Source organism: Phragmites australis, chromosome 2 (assembly GCF_958298935.1).
Source record: "Phragmites australis chromosome 2, lpPhrAust1.1, whole genome shotgun sequence".
Classification (NCBI taxonomy): Eukaryota; Viridiplantae; Streptophyta; class Magnoliopsida; order Poales; family Poaceae; genus Phragmites; species Phragmites australis.
The window spans coordinates 28,783,658-28,799,768 of NC_084922.1; the positions used below are offsets into that span (position 1 = coordinate 28,783,658).

The 16,111-nt window shown below is 39.0% G+C and overlaps 1 protein-coding gene across 1 annotated transcript; it reads left to right on the plus strand.

The window, feature by feature from the left end:
- Positions 1 to 4,920: 4,920 nt before the first annotated feature.
- Positions 4,921 to 8,158, plus strand: LOC133907539 (psbP domain-containing protein 5, chloroplastic). The gene is made up of 11 exons (XM_062349600.1): positions 4,921 to 5,085; positions 5,166 to 5,347; positions 5,703 to 5,823; positions 5,961 to 6,010; positions 6,169 to 6,236; positions 6,491 to 6,589; positions 7,040 to 7,099; positions 7,185 to 7,244; positions 7,439 to 7,493; positions 7,585 to 7,634; positions 7,798 to 8,158. Exons 1-11 carry the CDS (start codon positions 5,030 to 5,032, stop codon positions 7,894 to 7,896), a joined length of 900 nt encoding a protein of 299 aa, XP_062205584.1. The 5' UTR covers positions 4,921 to 5,029; the 3' UTR covers positions 7,897 to 8,158.
- Positions 8,159 to 16,111: the final 7,953 nt, after the last annotated feature.

Sequence of the window (16,111 nt, forward strand, 5' to 3'; positions counted from 1 at the left end):
GAAGTTGTCCTTGTGAGGGACATGCTTGACCTTAAAGCTGACGAAGCGTCGCTCTAGTCTTCTCACTTCGATGAGGTTTGCCACTATTGTCGGGTCAGAGCATTGAAACTCCTTTTGCACCTGGTTCACGACTAGTAGTGAGTCCCTAGAGGTTGTTCGCATTCCGGACAAGAGGCCCTCATATTCAGCAGTTTTATTAGTGGCTGAAAAATATAATTGAACCACGTACCTATGGATGTCGCCGGTAGGTGAGGTTAGAACTTCTCTAGCCCCGACTCACTTTAGTGTGAACGCTCCGTCAAAGTGCATGGTCTAGTATTCGTCTGCCTCTGGTCGCTGTACCTGCTCGGGCTCGGAGGACGATCACTCGGCTACAAAATCGGCCAGCGCCTGGGACTTGATAGATGTTTGGGGGATGAACTGTAGATCGAATCCTCTGAGCTCTACTGCCCACTTTGCTGTTCTTCCTATCACATCTCTATTATGGAGAATTTTCTTAATTAGGAACGAGGAAATCACCTTGATTCTGTGAGCCTGAAAGTAGTGTCTGAGCTTGCGAGAGACCATTAGGATGGCGTATAACAATTTCTGAGCCTGTGGGTACCAAGCCTTCACATCGTGTAGGACCTCACTGACGTAATACACTGGTCGCTGAAGACCTTCCCGCTTGACGACTAGGATCGTGCTCGCGACCTGTGGTGTTGAGGAAACATAGAGCAAAAGCTCCTCGTCTGGTCGAGGCGCAGTCAGTACGGGAGGGGAGGAGAGGTACCTTTTGAGCTCTTGGAATGCTGCCTCTGCCTCTGGCATCCACTGAAAGTGGTTGTTTTTCTTCAGGAGTTTGAAGAGCGACAGTATGCGTAGTGGGCAATAGCCATGAGCTGGGTCATCGTTGGTCCCTAATAATAATTTCGGGGTATGCTGGACAGTGGGTGTATGAACGACATTTCAATAATTGATATGCGCACGTACAATGGACTCATGGACACAAAGAGTTATATAGGTTCAGGTCTCCCAGAGGATAATATCCATACGTCCTATATGTTGTATTATAGAAGATCTCAATTGGTTACAGAGGCCGTTCTAACTAGCTGCCTGACTTGATTTCCCTTTCTTTACAAAGGGGTTCGTCATCTCTTTATATAGTAGGGAGGAGGAGAACTTACGTATGGATCTAAACAGAAGATCCCGCTCATCCTAATATCTAACCCAAGCCATCATTATGGAAAACTGTCCCCGACCACTTGCCTAATCGGCCTACTAACAATGTCCCATCCGTTGTGCGGCACCGCGTCAACCTGCAAAAGTCCCACTTCGTAGCATTTAATGCTACAAGACAGGACAAGGCCCCTCTGCGCCGTCCATGACTTTGCCCACTGGAGTTGGTGTCTGGAGAAGGAAAATACTTGAGTGGATCTCAATAAATACGATTGGACAAGTTGTGTCAGATCTGGTCCTGTGACCAGTAAGACCGATCGCGGGTTTATGTAATGGTGCAGGGAGACTGATCATGTATGTCTTGTACTGGTTGTGTGAACCATACCTTAGTCGTACGACCGACCAGTTTTAGGACATATGTATCTCTGATCGTTATATCTCTCGTGGATCCCGTTTGCTAGGTACACTTTTACTAAATACACCAACAATTACCTTACGAGAGAGGCCTTCGTACGTCTCTGTTGATTCGATTGTTGAGGCCCATTGGACTATGTGCTTCACGATCAGTGGTAGAACAAAGTGACAGATAACATGTTTCGGTAGAAAATTAGTGAACAGTAGACTAGAAAGTAGAGAGTGAAAAATTTATATTATTGATCAACAATATTTACATATTTATACACGTGGAAGGGATGGTAAACCAATTATATAATTAACTAATTGTATAATTAATTGTTAATGACAATTAATTGATTACATAACTATCAAACTAAAGGACGTCTGTTCGTAACGGATATCATTCTCTTCAGGAGGCTTGTTCTGCACTTACACAAATACAGGTCAACCATGTTGGAAATCACATGATTAACAATTTAACACATGATGAGCTAGAAGCGTACTTGCGCATCAAGGTGCAGCTTCTCGTTCGCCTTTAAAAAAACTGAGCTGCAATCTCCCTCAAGAACTGAGCTGCATGAACTGTATATGCAGTCTAAATAGAATTATATTTATTAAAAAATATTTGATTAATTATATCTATTTAGATAGATTAATCTGAGTTTCTGTTTTATCGATCAAATCTGAGACTGTATGAGTAGATGTAAGAGTTAATATTGTGATTGATTTCTCGCGTGAAGGTGATTTGTGACGCTGACAAGTAGACCTATCTACATGCTTTGCATCTGCTAGATTAGACTACGGAGGGAAGTTTAAATCTACTGATGTAAGCTAGGCTAAAGATTTATATTTATATCTATCAAATCAGATTAGAACAATAAATACGAATAATTAAAGATATTTTTTAAAAACTATATATATCCGTCTAACTAGGATTTTTTTATGGGGCAACCAACCCCACACTATATTGTATGTATCCTTAAAAAAAAGTAGCAGTGCATTGTAGAGTCGGTGCTCCAAAATATTTAAATCCCCATGTGCATACGGATATCATAAAATCTAAGTGGAAGCATTTGTTTGAGTGAATTTAGACTTCCGGAGTCCGGACGGGGAACTTCGAAACTACCCGATGAATCTGAGGCTATCACTTGCGAGGTGAGCTTGTGTAACCTCTATTCCTGCTCATGAGCTTGGATTACACAGGAAGAAACTTAGGGTATGATTGGTGGTTCTTATGAGTTTTTTTTTATAGATTATATATGTAGGCGGAGAAAAAATAGATTAAGTGGAGTTATATTTGTTGAAAAAAAAATATTTGGTTAGCTATATCTGTCTGGATAGACTAAGCTAAGTTTTTGTTTGTTTGATTGAATTTGAGCTCGTATAAACGGATATAAGAGTTGATACTGTGATTAGTTACTCGTATAAAGATGATTTTGTGACACCGATAAATAGATCCGACTGTATGAGCGGATACAGGAACTTGCATCCGCCAGTCCAAGCAGGTGTATATTTAAATCCGAGGGCTAAATTAGAATAATACATGTAGATAATCAAACACTATTCTCTTTTAATTATACGTATCCGTTAAACCAGATTACTCTTATACGGACAACAAATCAAACCCTAGATTGCCAAGCTAGCTATATTTTTGCCGTCCTTAGGAAATTTACGTAAAAATCTGGTTTGAAGCTAAAGTTTATGTTTATCCATATATCGAAAAAAGGGTTTGGCCGAGAAAAGGTTTTTTTAATAGCAAACCTCGCCTCAACCTAGGTAGCCACTAGACCAGCTAAAATTCTAGATTGTTCCTAAACCAAACGCTACTTTCTTCGCCACAAATTTAACTTTGCCTAAGTTTTGACATGGCTAGTCTAGAGCATCATGCAAACAGGCCCTCAGCCCCCCGAGCCCGGCTTCCAGAATCATATGATGAGCTTTTACTTCCTGCATAACTTAACGAGTTCTTTCACCGAAATTCCACTTCTTTTTCATATGGGATTTTTTATATTTTTAAATCAAACAATTACAAATATATGCGTCTATTTGAAATCTAGACTCCTTCGCCTGTTGGAAGTAGGGATGAAAACGGATATAATAAATCCCGTCCTATTTTGATCCGTTTTATACATTTTTCTCGATTGTTTTTGGATTTTTAGGACTTTTGCGGAAACGAGATGAAAACAGTTTTACTGTTTTTCCGACCGTAATGTTAGTATCCCAATTTTAATTGAGAATTTCCTGTTAGGATTCACGTTTTTTTTCAATTATAGGAGAAAGAGGAGAAGGATAATGAGAATGAGGATGAGGAGAAAGAAAAAAAAAAGAAATGAACCATAAATGAATAGTGATGAATGATGCTTATGAGATGTAGGTTTAGTGAAATATTGTTTGTCTTAGTGTTTTGCTGTCCTATTAAGTTATTATTGTAATATGTGTGACTATGTATTGGTGTGTGATTGTGTTTATTTGTGACTCAGCAAGCGTGTGTTGTGTCGAGTACTCGAGTTATGGCATGACCGTTATTTTTTAATCGAGACTTATATCATTACTTGGTCTATCTTTCTATGTTATAAATTACTTTATTTGTGTGAAGAAGTTGTGGTTCTATAGGTAGTTGTTCCCGATTTGAATTGTTCAGATTGTTTTTTTAATATCTCGATATTCTCGAATTTGTACCTGTTTACAGTTTTTCTGTTTTCGATTATGTTTTTGAGAGAAAATATGAAAATAAAAATAGTTAGGGAGTTTTTCTGATTGTTTTTGTTCGTTTTCATCCCTAGTTGGAAGGTCGATAAGTTTAAAAATAAAAAATATTACATTCTAATGCTCTCAAAATTCCAAACACTACTGAAATAGTCATGAAAAAAATATGAAATATTTATGTGGTGTAGAGGATGCTATCATCTAACTCTAAAAAAGTTTCAGACAAAAGTATGATTTGTACAATAAGAAACAAAAAAGACAAATTCGCTGAAATTTTTCTTTTTTTCTCCACACAAGTAATTATTTGAGTTGAATTTTTTTAGCTAGATGATAACATCCACATCACATAATTATTTATGACTATTTTGATAGTGTTTTGAGTTTTAAAAATATTAGAACATAGTATTTTTTATTTTTAAATCTGTCGTCTTTCCAACGGGCGACATGTAGGTTTAAATTTTTCAAAACTGGCGATATATTTATAATATTTTTTATTTAAAAAATATAAAAATAAAAAAGTTCTTTCATATGAGAGGTCTCTACAGAAATTCCACAAGAAAGATGGAAAACAAACCCAACCCATTTCAACGTTACTTATATTTCTGTGGCCCACGCGCTAAAAAGGCCCATGTACACGAAACCGCCACGCAGATCTTTTGCTCTTCTGCAACAAACTGTTTGGATAGAAGGGACCTTGCTCCATCCTCCAGCTCCTGACCGGAAGTAGGACGCGGGAACGGAGGCCGGCCGGCGGCAGAGTCCGCGAGCCATGGCGACGGCTCTCTCCCTCCCGACCACTCCTTCGCCGTCCTCACTCCACCCCAGGCACGCCCGCTAGCCTTAGCTGTGCGCCCAACCCTCTGTGCGACAGTGAGCTGATTCTTGGTTCTTGGGGAACTGCGCAGGAGCAGGGGCGTGGTCGGTGCTGGAGGGTGCGTTCCACCAGCGAGGAGGAGGAGGAGGGCCCGTGTGTTCGCTTCGTGCTCTCGCGAGCCCGCCTCGCGGGACCGCGGGTTGGAGATGGAGAGGAGGCGCCTTCTGCTGTCCGGGCTCGCGTCTTCTTTTGCAGTCGTCCTCCCGATTTCAGGTAGACGAATTCACAGGATGACTCAGCTCCTACGAGTTCACGCTTCTTTATCATCGAGTTTTGATTCTCATCTTTGGAGGGAAGAGTGAGCATGTTTAGTGTCGGCTAATTTCCGCACATTGAAATGTCAGGCGTGTTAGTTGTAAGAAATGCCATTGGTATGTTTAGGGTAAACGGGTAAACGCATGAGCTTACTCATGTTATGAATAATGCATAACATAATGTGCTACATACTGTTCTCTTGTAATTAATCCCCTTTCCAATTTGCAACTACCCCCCGGCGCGCAGAAGACCATTTTTTAACTTTTTTTTTGGTAAATGCTTATTCGTATTATTGTTCACGAAAATTCTGCAGAATCATATGCTGTCACGGAGACTAATGAAGATGTGAAGATGAACATGCAGGTTGATGAGATCAATGCATATTCTTTTCTTTACCCGGTCGAACTGCCAGAGAAGAAATTCTCCTTCAAATGGTATTTCAGTTCCATGTGCTACAATTTTGTAGCCTCTACTCTTCTTATCAGACTTATCCAGTTATTTTTTTACCTGCTGACTTCTCCATGAGCACTAGGATAACACATAGTCACTTACTATCATATTCTGTTCCCAGGGTAGAGTCCAGAAAACCGGAGCGATATTCCTCTGCAGCGCCACTATCACGTGAGTAGCTTCTGGTATAACAACGATAAGCAGTGGTCTTATTACTTTGTTCAAATAAAGGATTACTTCATTAAGCATAAGGACATCCACAATTCCACCTTTTGAAATCTTCATTTATCATCCACAATGGAAACAAAACTGACTGGAACTCTATGCAGCTGATGCACGGCAACGTATTGTATCGGAGCGAGTTGACATGATACATAATGTTGTTATCTCAGTCTCGGTAACCCCTCAAATACTCTATGATACTAGGAAATGCACAAGTTTGCAATGTGCTGGGTTGTACTAATACAATATCATCTGTTAGCAATTAAGTTTCTATATTTCATTATTGGTGCAAATTGTTGTGTTACTATACATTTTATTCTTGGTGCAAATTGTCATGTGACTAGATTTGTTTGGATAAGAATCACATCAGTTGAAACTCTGAAAAATAAATTGAAGTACATGGTAACGTTCATCATTTGTCTGGTGCAGATTGGGCCACCAAATTCACGTTTTTTACCTTCTAAAGACAAGAGCATGTGGGATCCAAAAGATGTTGCTGATTGCATTTTGTCTGATAGATCTACCATGGTACTTATCTCTTGGGCTTTCTTTCTTAGAAGCTATTAGCCATTTTGATTTTAGAAAGGAAAAAATTCTGCCTGAATATTAGTTATTATTTTAGATATGTCAGTTCTTGCATTGCATCGAGCTAAATCGTGTCAGAAAAACCATATGGATTCAGAAAAGGAAGACTGGAATCTGAGTAATTCAACTGATGTATCTAGAAAGCTAAGTTCAACCAAAAGCAGAAACTACAATTCAGATGCTCCTTAGTATCTCCCTGTGTCATTAGAAACAAACACAATTGTCTCATAGCGCAATAATGTGTTAATTGATCGACAACCTAGTATAAATAATTCATAGAACTGATCAACGGTTGTTGCCATGTTGATGAAGGTTTTCACTTCCTTGAATGCAACTTCTATTGTCGATATTTGGTGACATATTTGTTCTACAACAAACTATATCACCTTGCAGAAAGTAACAACTGGCCAGCGCATGACAGAGAGTTCTGTCCTTGATGCACACTCTACAGAGGTAAGCTCTGATCACTGTAATCATCATTTAAAAGTTGTTTTTTTGGAGTTGACATGCACCAGTACATATCGAAAATTATTTGTAGGTTGAGGGAGAACCATACTGGTATTATGAGTATCTAGTTCGGAAATCACCGACAAAATCTGTAAGCTTTCTGTCACATAGCATATCCATTTTTGTTTCGAGAGGGCACATAACATATACATTTGACAAATGCAGTTATATGAAGAAAAACAAAGAGAAATATATGCTTACATTGATACTTTATCATGCATTGTATTAGCTAGTTGATGGCCAAAGGCAGCTTAATGTTCTTAATGATAATATTTGTTTCTTCAGGCACCAGAACCAAATTTGTTTCGACACAATGTAGCCTGCACTGCTGAGCGAGATGGTATTACTTCGTCTTTGTAGTTTTGGTCAATGGTCATTCACTCCCTTACATTTAAAGTATATCTTTGTTCACTCTCCTTTTTTTTTACTAGGGTATCTGTACTCACTGAATGCTTCCGCTCTCAGCAAGCAGTGGGAATCTGTAAGTTCTGAATGTCCAATTGTTGCATGCCAATGCTGCACAGAAATATGCTCTAGTGTTTGATTTCACTTTTGTTACTTCGATCATTGGAGGAACATGTATTTGTCCATAAAGTATCTTTTATATTTCAGCTTCTGACCAATATTCGTCTTTTGCAACACAGGTGGGGCCTTTTCTACAAAAGACTGTGGCATCCTTTCGCCTTCTCCCCCCTACAGAAAACTATGTTCCTCCTTACAAGGATCCCTGGAGATTTTGGTGACATGGCCATTCTGTTTACAGTTTCCTTTTTTCGCTTGAGGTGATCTTGCAGCTTCAGGTTTTAGACCATATTTCTCGTAATGGATCTTTAGTGAGTGCTTGTACTTTCATATTGAAGATAAATCCAGAGATTGAGTTTGATTTTTGCCAATCAACTTGAAATCGGTTGTTTGGAGTAATCAAAAGTCAAATGCATCTTGGGAGTTAAGACACCAAAAAACACACTACGCGCTTAATTATATTGTTTTCTCCTGCTGCTTAAATCTGTGGCTGTCTCCATCTCTTATTTTCTGTTTGTCATACCAAACATAGCTTCTTATATTATATTTGTTTTTGTCGATTTTCGTCGCTGAGTTCTCTTCATTCTAACACCAACTGTGCAGTGGCACCTACTCTTTCTTGACTTCTTCCTGTGTTTTTCCACCCTGGAGAAGTTTGCTAGGTTTTCCACAAGCAACCATAGTTTACTAACCCAGTCAAGTAGACGCCGCATCCACCATTTGTTTAGAAACAATATTTTCTCAGTTCTTGTGAACATATTGGTGCTGGGAACATGTTCATGTGATGAATAAAATAAACATACCAATCTAATTCATCAAGGTTGCCACCATCCCCAGATGATAACATCTTAATATGACTTCAGTAGTTCAGTCTGCTCATTGGCCACAAGTTGACTTACTATATCATCTACAAATACTAGGTTGGCCAACTTACAACAGCTAAGTGCCGAGCTGGAGAACTGCTGCTTATACCTTCCTCACATATGCCCTCATCATAGCTCCCTCCACTTCTGCAAGAGTGTTGCCATCTGTTGTTAGGTTCCATACATTCCCTGCAAATGCCCTCCTGTGTCTGTGCTACTTCGCTTCTTGCAGATGTATTGCTCTGAAGGATGACGAGCTCTTCATCGGCGCGAAGAGCCTGTGCGGTTTACAGGGTTCTGGTGTGTCCACAGACCGCGCCAAAGCCTTGTAAACCGCACGACTCCTCGTGCCGGCAAAAGAACTTGCGGCAAACAAGTCCAGTTTTGATCATGTCCAACTTCTGTGACTGGTGATGGCTGTTTCTTCTTCAGAACTATGATTCTGTTCTTTGTGGTGAAGTGGTCATATCTAGCGCACGTCTAGATAGGGAGGATTGCCCTAGGAACTTTTAAGATTTAGTTCAGATTTGAACATTTTTTAATCACTGTCCTACTTATCCAGCTGAAACAAGTTCTTAGTAAGCATATATGCACTTCGTGTAGCACATTTTCCTGCTTCGGTTTCTGAAGAAACTTCTGATTGAGCATATGTTCCTGTAACTTTTTTTTTGGTAGGCGCTTCAGACATTTGCTGCGACCATATAACTGTGAGATGCCCACAATAACTGTGAGTTAGCTCTCACTCGATCTTTTTTTTGGGAAAAGATCGAGCATACTATGCATGTACTAAAGACATAGTAGTACTTAGATATACAGCCTATTGGGCCAAAATTGTCGTGAATGGTTGGTTCAGTGGTTCAAACAGCCAACTCCTTCGACTTGCCTTCGGTTCGTGTCGGCCGTCGTCGTCTCCATCTACGATACGCATCGATGGAACCCTGAATCTCTAATCCCAATTCCCCGAATTTTTCCTCTCTACTCTCTAATATTTCAGTCCAACGAATTGTCGTGAATGGTTGGTTCAGTGGTGTATGAATGATGGATCTTGTTTTCGTTTTTCTTTTTTTGAAATGTAGACCGTAGAGAGTAAAGGCTTGGAAAATGAAGAAGACCAAGAACGAGGACGGATCCAAGATAGAGAAGCATTTGGTGTTAATGATGTTGATAGCATGATCATTGTTGGATTGTGATTTAAATTTTTGTTGGGTCAGATAAGGGATATCTTCGGTTCATATTTCGGAACAGTTCGTATTAGACTAGAATTGTATGTGTCCACCTCTATAAATATATCTTGTAAGCTGTAAGGAGAGTCAAGACGTTCATTGTAATCTCCTGCATTATACACATCCTTGATATAGTGAAGATCGTCGATTGGCGTCCGTGGTTTTTTCCCGTAAGAGTTTTTCACGTAAAAATCGTGTCTCGTATTCGATCCTATCATGCTTTATTTCTAACAAGTGGTACCAGAGCCAGATAAAAAAATATAGATATGATTTTTCGTCGTCGGATCCCGTCGCTCGAGATTCGTCGAATTTGCTTGGCGTTATCTCGAGATTCGTCGAATTTCCTCGGGACCGATTATTCCGCATCCAGTAGCCGGATTCCGTAGCTTGTTTTTCGAGTCAGCTGTTTGGTGTTTTCACGCGTGCACCAAGGAGAAGGAAAAATCTTCAGCAACCATAAAAAAATCAGTCCGAGGAGCACCCACTCTCACATGAAGAAAAGAAAAACTCTCACATGAAGAAAAGAAAAAAGGGAGGTTCAAGTTCCCAGAACACCAAGGCCTGCTCTCTCATGTGAAAAGTCAAAACTTGACATCTTTGCTAGGTGCACCCGAGAAAGTCTATCAGGAGACTTGCTGTTTAATTGCTGCACGTACACAAAGTGTACCAGAACTTCTGCAGTTTTTTGCTTCGTGCACACAGGGCTGTACTGGAGGGGCTGCAAGCTATTTTGTTCCTAATTATTCTTCGTCATGTCTTTTATGAAATATGATATTCTGTTGCTAGATCATGATACAAGATTTTCTCTATGGCAAGTAAAGATACGGGCTATTCTTGCGCATACTGATCTTGACGATACGCTTGATAATTTTGGGAATAAGGATCAAAAGTCTTAGTCTGATGAAGAAAAGAGAAAAGATCGTAAGGCTTTTTCATAAATTCATCTTCATTTATCAAATAATATTTTGCAGGAGAAAACCGCTGCTGCTTTATGGATAAAGCTGGAATCGATCTGCATGTCCAAGGATCTAACAAGTAAAATGCATCTGAAGATGAAGTTATTCACGCACAAATTACAGGAGGGTGGTTCTGTGTTGAATTATCTTTCGGTCTTTACGGAGATTGTTGCTGACCTACAGTCCATGGAGGTAAAATATGATGATGAGGATTTGAGTCTTATTCTTTTGTGCTCATTACCTAGTTCTTTTACAAACTTCAGAGATATCATATTATACATTCATGATACACTAACTCTGAAAGAAGTTTATGAGGCATTGCATGCCAAAGAAAAGATGAAACAGATGGTGTCTAATGATGGCTCTGCTTCCAATGGAGAAGGTTTGATTGTGTGTGGCAGAACAAAGGAGAAGAATTCGCAAATAGCCAAAGAGAAAAAAGTTTGAACAGTTACAGGGGTCGTTCAAAGTTCAGAGGCAAAACAAAATTCTGCATGTATTGCAAGAAAAATAATCATGACGTATCTGAATGTTACAAGTTGAAGAATAAAGAAAAAAGGAAAGGTAAATCTAATGAAGAAGGTAAAGTATATGTTGCTGCTTCCAATAATAATTCTGATGGAGAGACTCTCGTTGCTTTTGCTGGATGTGCTAGTAGTGACGATGAATGGATTATTTACTCTGCTGCGTCTTTTCATATATGCATACATAGAGATTGATTCACCACTTATAATTCTGTTCAAGATGCTGGTTCTGTTAAGATGGGTGATGACAACCCACGTCCAATTGTTGGAATTAGATCAATTATGATAAAGATGCATGATGGGATTGTTAGAACCTTGACAGATGTGAGGTACGTTCCAGGTATGAAAAGGAACCTTATTTCTTTGAGTACTCTTGATAATAAAGGGTATGATTGGTCAGGTGGAGATGGTATTTTAAAGGTGAAAAAAGGTTCCCTTATTGTAATGAAAGGTGATTTAAAGTCTGCCAATTTATATCATCTTCGAGGCACTACAATCACAGGTGATGCCGCTATAAGTTCACATTCATTATCAGATTTTGATGCTACTAATCTTTGGCATATGTGTCTTGGGCATATGAGTGAACTTGGTTTGGCAGAATTGAGCAAGAGAGGTCTTCTTGACGGACATAGTATCGGCAAGTTAAAATTTTGTGAGCATTGTATTTTTGGCAAACATAAGAGGGTGAAATTCAACACTTCAATTCATACAACAGAAGGTATTCTTGATTATATGCATTCTGATTTATGGGGACCATCTCGTAGGTCTTCACTAGGTGGTTCTTGTTATATGTTAACTATTATTGATGATTACTCAAGAAGAGTTTGGCCTTATTTCTTGAAGCATAAATCAGAAGCATTTAAAACATTTAAAGAGTGGAAGATTATGGTTGAAAGGTAAACCGAAAAGAAGGTAAAGAAGCTTCGCACTGATAATGGGATGGAATTCTGTTCTGATGAATTTGATTCATATTGTAAGTGTGAAGGTATTATGAGACACTACACTGTTCTTGGTACTCCACAATAAAACGGTGTAGCTGAACGTATGAACAGAACTATCATCTCGAGGGCCCGTTGCATGTTGTCTAATGCAGGTATGCATAGATATTTTTGGACTGAAGCCGCTTCCACTGCTTGCTATCTTATTAATCGATCACCCAATATTACCATTGATAAGAAAACTCCAACTGAGGTATGGTTTGGTTCTCCAGTCGATTATTCAGAATTGAGAGTTTTTGGTTGTCCTGCTTATGCTCATATTGATAATGGTAAATTGGAGCCTAGAGCTATTAAGTGTATTTTTCTTGGTTATAAATCTGGTGTTAAAGGTTATAAATTGTGAAATCCTGCAACACAAAAGGTGGTGATTAGCAGGAATGTTATCTTTAATGAATCTGCTATATTGCCAAATGCTCCTATTTAGAGTCAACAGAGTTTTAGTGTGCAGGTGGAGCATTTATTAATGCAGAAAGTATACCAGATACCGTTGTCCAAGATACACCTATTGCTGAAAATTTATTTATTGATCATGATTCATCTAGTGTTCCACATTCTTCATCCGTTGTACAGCCTACATAACATTCTATTGCAGTTGATAAGCTTAGAAGGCAAATTAATCCACCCAAGAGGTTAATTGAGGAGTGTAATATCGCTACTTTTGCTCTGAGTTGTGCAGAAGAAGTTGAAGGTAATGCATAACTTTCTAATTACAATGAGGCTATTACTTCTGCTGATTGCAATAATTGGATGATTGCAATGCAAGATGAGATGGAGTCACTTGAAAAGAATGATACTTGGGATTTAGTCAAATTGCCAAAAGAGAAGAAGCATGTTCGTTGCAAATGGATTTTCAAAATAAAGGAGGGTATTTCTTCTAATGAAGCAACAATGTATAAGGCAAGGTTGGTTGCAAAAAGCTATAGCCAGATTCCAGGTATTGATTATAATGATGTATTCTCCCCTCTCCCCTGTTGTGAAGCATAGTTCTATTCACACTTTACTCAGTATTGTTGCTATGCGTGATTATGAACTTGAGCAATTAGATGTTAAAACTACATTTTTACATGGGGAGTTAGATGAAGATATTTATATAGATCAACCTGAAGGTTTTGTTATTCCTGGAAAAGAAGACTTTGTCTGTAAATTAAAGAAATCTCTTTATGGTTTGAAGCAGTCTCCTAGACAGTGGTACAAGAGGTTTGACTCATTTATGCTCTGTAATGGTTTTAAGCGTTCTAATTATGATAGTTGTGTCTATTTGAAGACGGTTAATAGTTCAGCTATTTATTTGCTTTTCTAGGTCGATGATATGTTGATTGCTACAAAGGATAAATCAGAAATAGCCAAATTAAAATCACAGTTGAGTAATGAATTTGAGATGAAAGATTTAGGTGCAGCAAAGAAAATTCTTGGTATGGAGATCATTAAAGACAGGAAAGCTGACAAGTTATATCTTAGTCAGCAAGGTTATATTGAGAGGTTTCTTCGTCGTTTTAATATGCATGATACAAAACCAGTGAGTACTCCATTAGCTGCTCATTTCAAATTATCTTCAGCTCTATGTCCTGAGTCAGAGTATGATATTGAGTACATGTCTAGAGTTTCATATTCTAGTGCAGTTGGTTCACTTATGTATGCTATGGTATGCTCTTGTCCTGATTTATCTCATGCACTGAGTGTTGTTAGTAGATTCATGGCTAATCCTGGCAAAGAGCATTGAAAGCTGTTCAGTGGATTTTCAGATATCTGTGTGGTAGTTCTAATGCTTGTTTGCAGTTTAGAAAATCTGGAGATGGACTTGTTGGTTATGTTGACTCAGATTATGCTGGTGATTTGGATAAGAGGAGATCTCTCACAGGTTATGTTTTCACCGTTGGTGTTTGTGCTGTTAGTTGGAAAGCATGTTTGCAGACTACTATTGTTTTATCAACTACTGAAGCTGAATATATGGCTATTTTTGAAGCATGCAAAGAAGCTGTTTGGTTGAGAGGTTTGTACACTGAACTTTGCGGAGATAATTCTTGCATATTCTGTGATAGTCAGAGTGCTATTTGCCTTATAAAGGATCAAATGTTTCATAAAAGAACAAAACACATTGATGTGAGGTATCATTATATTCGAGATGTTATTGCTTAATGTGATATTAAAATATGCAAGATAAGCACTCATGATAATCCTGCTGATATGATGATAAAGCCAGTTCCTGCTACTAAATTTGAGTTATGCTCAAGTTTAGTTGGTGTTACAGTTTGAGTTTTAGAGACTTTTGGCGTCGGTGATATTTATTATTGAAGGGAGTTTATTGATGATTTTTTATTTGCTACAAGATGGAATTCGTCTTAAGATGAAGTTTGTTGGATTGTGATCCGAATTCTTGTTGGGTCAGACAAGGGATGCATTCGATCCATATTCCGGAACAGTCCGTATTAGACTAGAGTCATATGTGTCCACCCCTATAAATATATCTTGTAAGCTGCAAGGAGAGCCAAGACGCTCATTGTAATCCTCTGCATTATACACATTCCTGATATAGTGAAGATCGCCGATTGGTGCCTGTGGTTTTTTTTCGTAAGAGTTTTTCACATAAAAATCATGTCTCATGTTCGATCCTATCATACTTTATTTCTAACAATCATTTGTGTCGGTACTTTTGCCTTAGATTTGCAAAATCCATTGGTGTCAAGTGACACCAGTGAAACACTCTGGATCCGCCTCTGATCAAGACGATTAGAAATCTACATGAGAGGGTTGGGAAGGCACAGAATATAACTTCCACCTCGATGCCGCCAAACTGTATCAATTTAAAACCAAACTCATAGCAATTCTCCTCCCATTGAAGAAGCCATGAATGAGCGTAAAGTTAAATTGTACTGGTTATTTTTTATTTTTCGCCAAACTATTTTAGTTATTATCTTTTTTTTAATCAGGGCCTCTAATACCCAGTCTTTTCTAGAGGCTTCTACGAGGAGGGGGGGGGGGGTTTGAATCTCACCGGCTCCCTCCCACTTTGGAGTTTTGCTACTGAGCCAGAGGCTCGTCTGTATTTTAGTTATATGATTTTTTTACCGCATTAGGACATCGGCCTATTATAAATCTTTACTTTTGCCATTGAATGCTTTATCTTAGCTCCCATGTTCAAATGCCCTGCCTACAAATCCTGAGTCCGCCACGGGTAGTAGAGCTGGCCGCAACCCTACACGTGCATAGGTAACACGAGAGTGCCATCCTTGTGTGGCTTAGGCTAGCAGCGAAGGGCAAGAGCCACGATGGACCTGCGCAATGCCGGCTGCCGCGCCGCCAAACCAGTGAAGCAGTCCTATCGGGGATAGGGCAACATTCAATTCTTTGCGGTAAAGTGGTCATATTTAGCGCCTGTTTGGAGTTCCAGACAAGTCCTTAAAAGCAAATGTAAGTTACTTCGTCAGTCCTTTCCTGAGACTCGAAACTATTTTCTTCATGAGTTGCTGGAATACATTTTTGAACTACGTTTTGGTTTTGCTTTTGCTCTCAGTCTCAGCTCCCCACTTAGACTGGAGCGGGCATACATGCACTTCATGTAGCAAATATTATGTTTTTAGATACAACAAGTATTTACACCACACATACGTGTGCATCACTACACACGCTAGAAAGTAATTAGAAAGCATGAGGCCTCCGGTGTACAGAAACATGCAGTATCATTGAAATAACCCAAATTAATCGTAATGCTACAACTACTGAGAAAAAAACCGTAAGCACCACGTCATGCTTCGCTGAAACACGGACGGGTTTAACACTCACCTAGCGTCTTACCACCCGAGCTATCGCTCGGTCTCTGTAACAAATATTCTTGCTTCCGTTTTTAAGCATACAGATAATCTTGAAACCGTTTT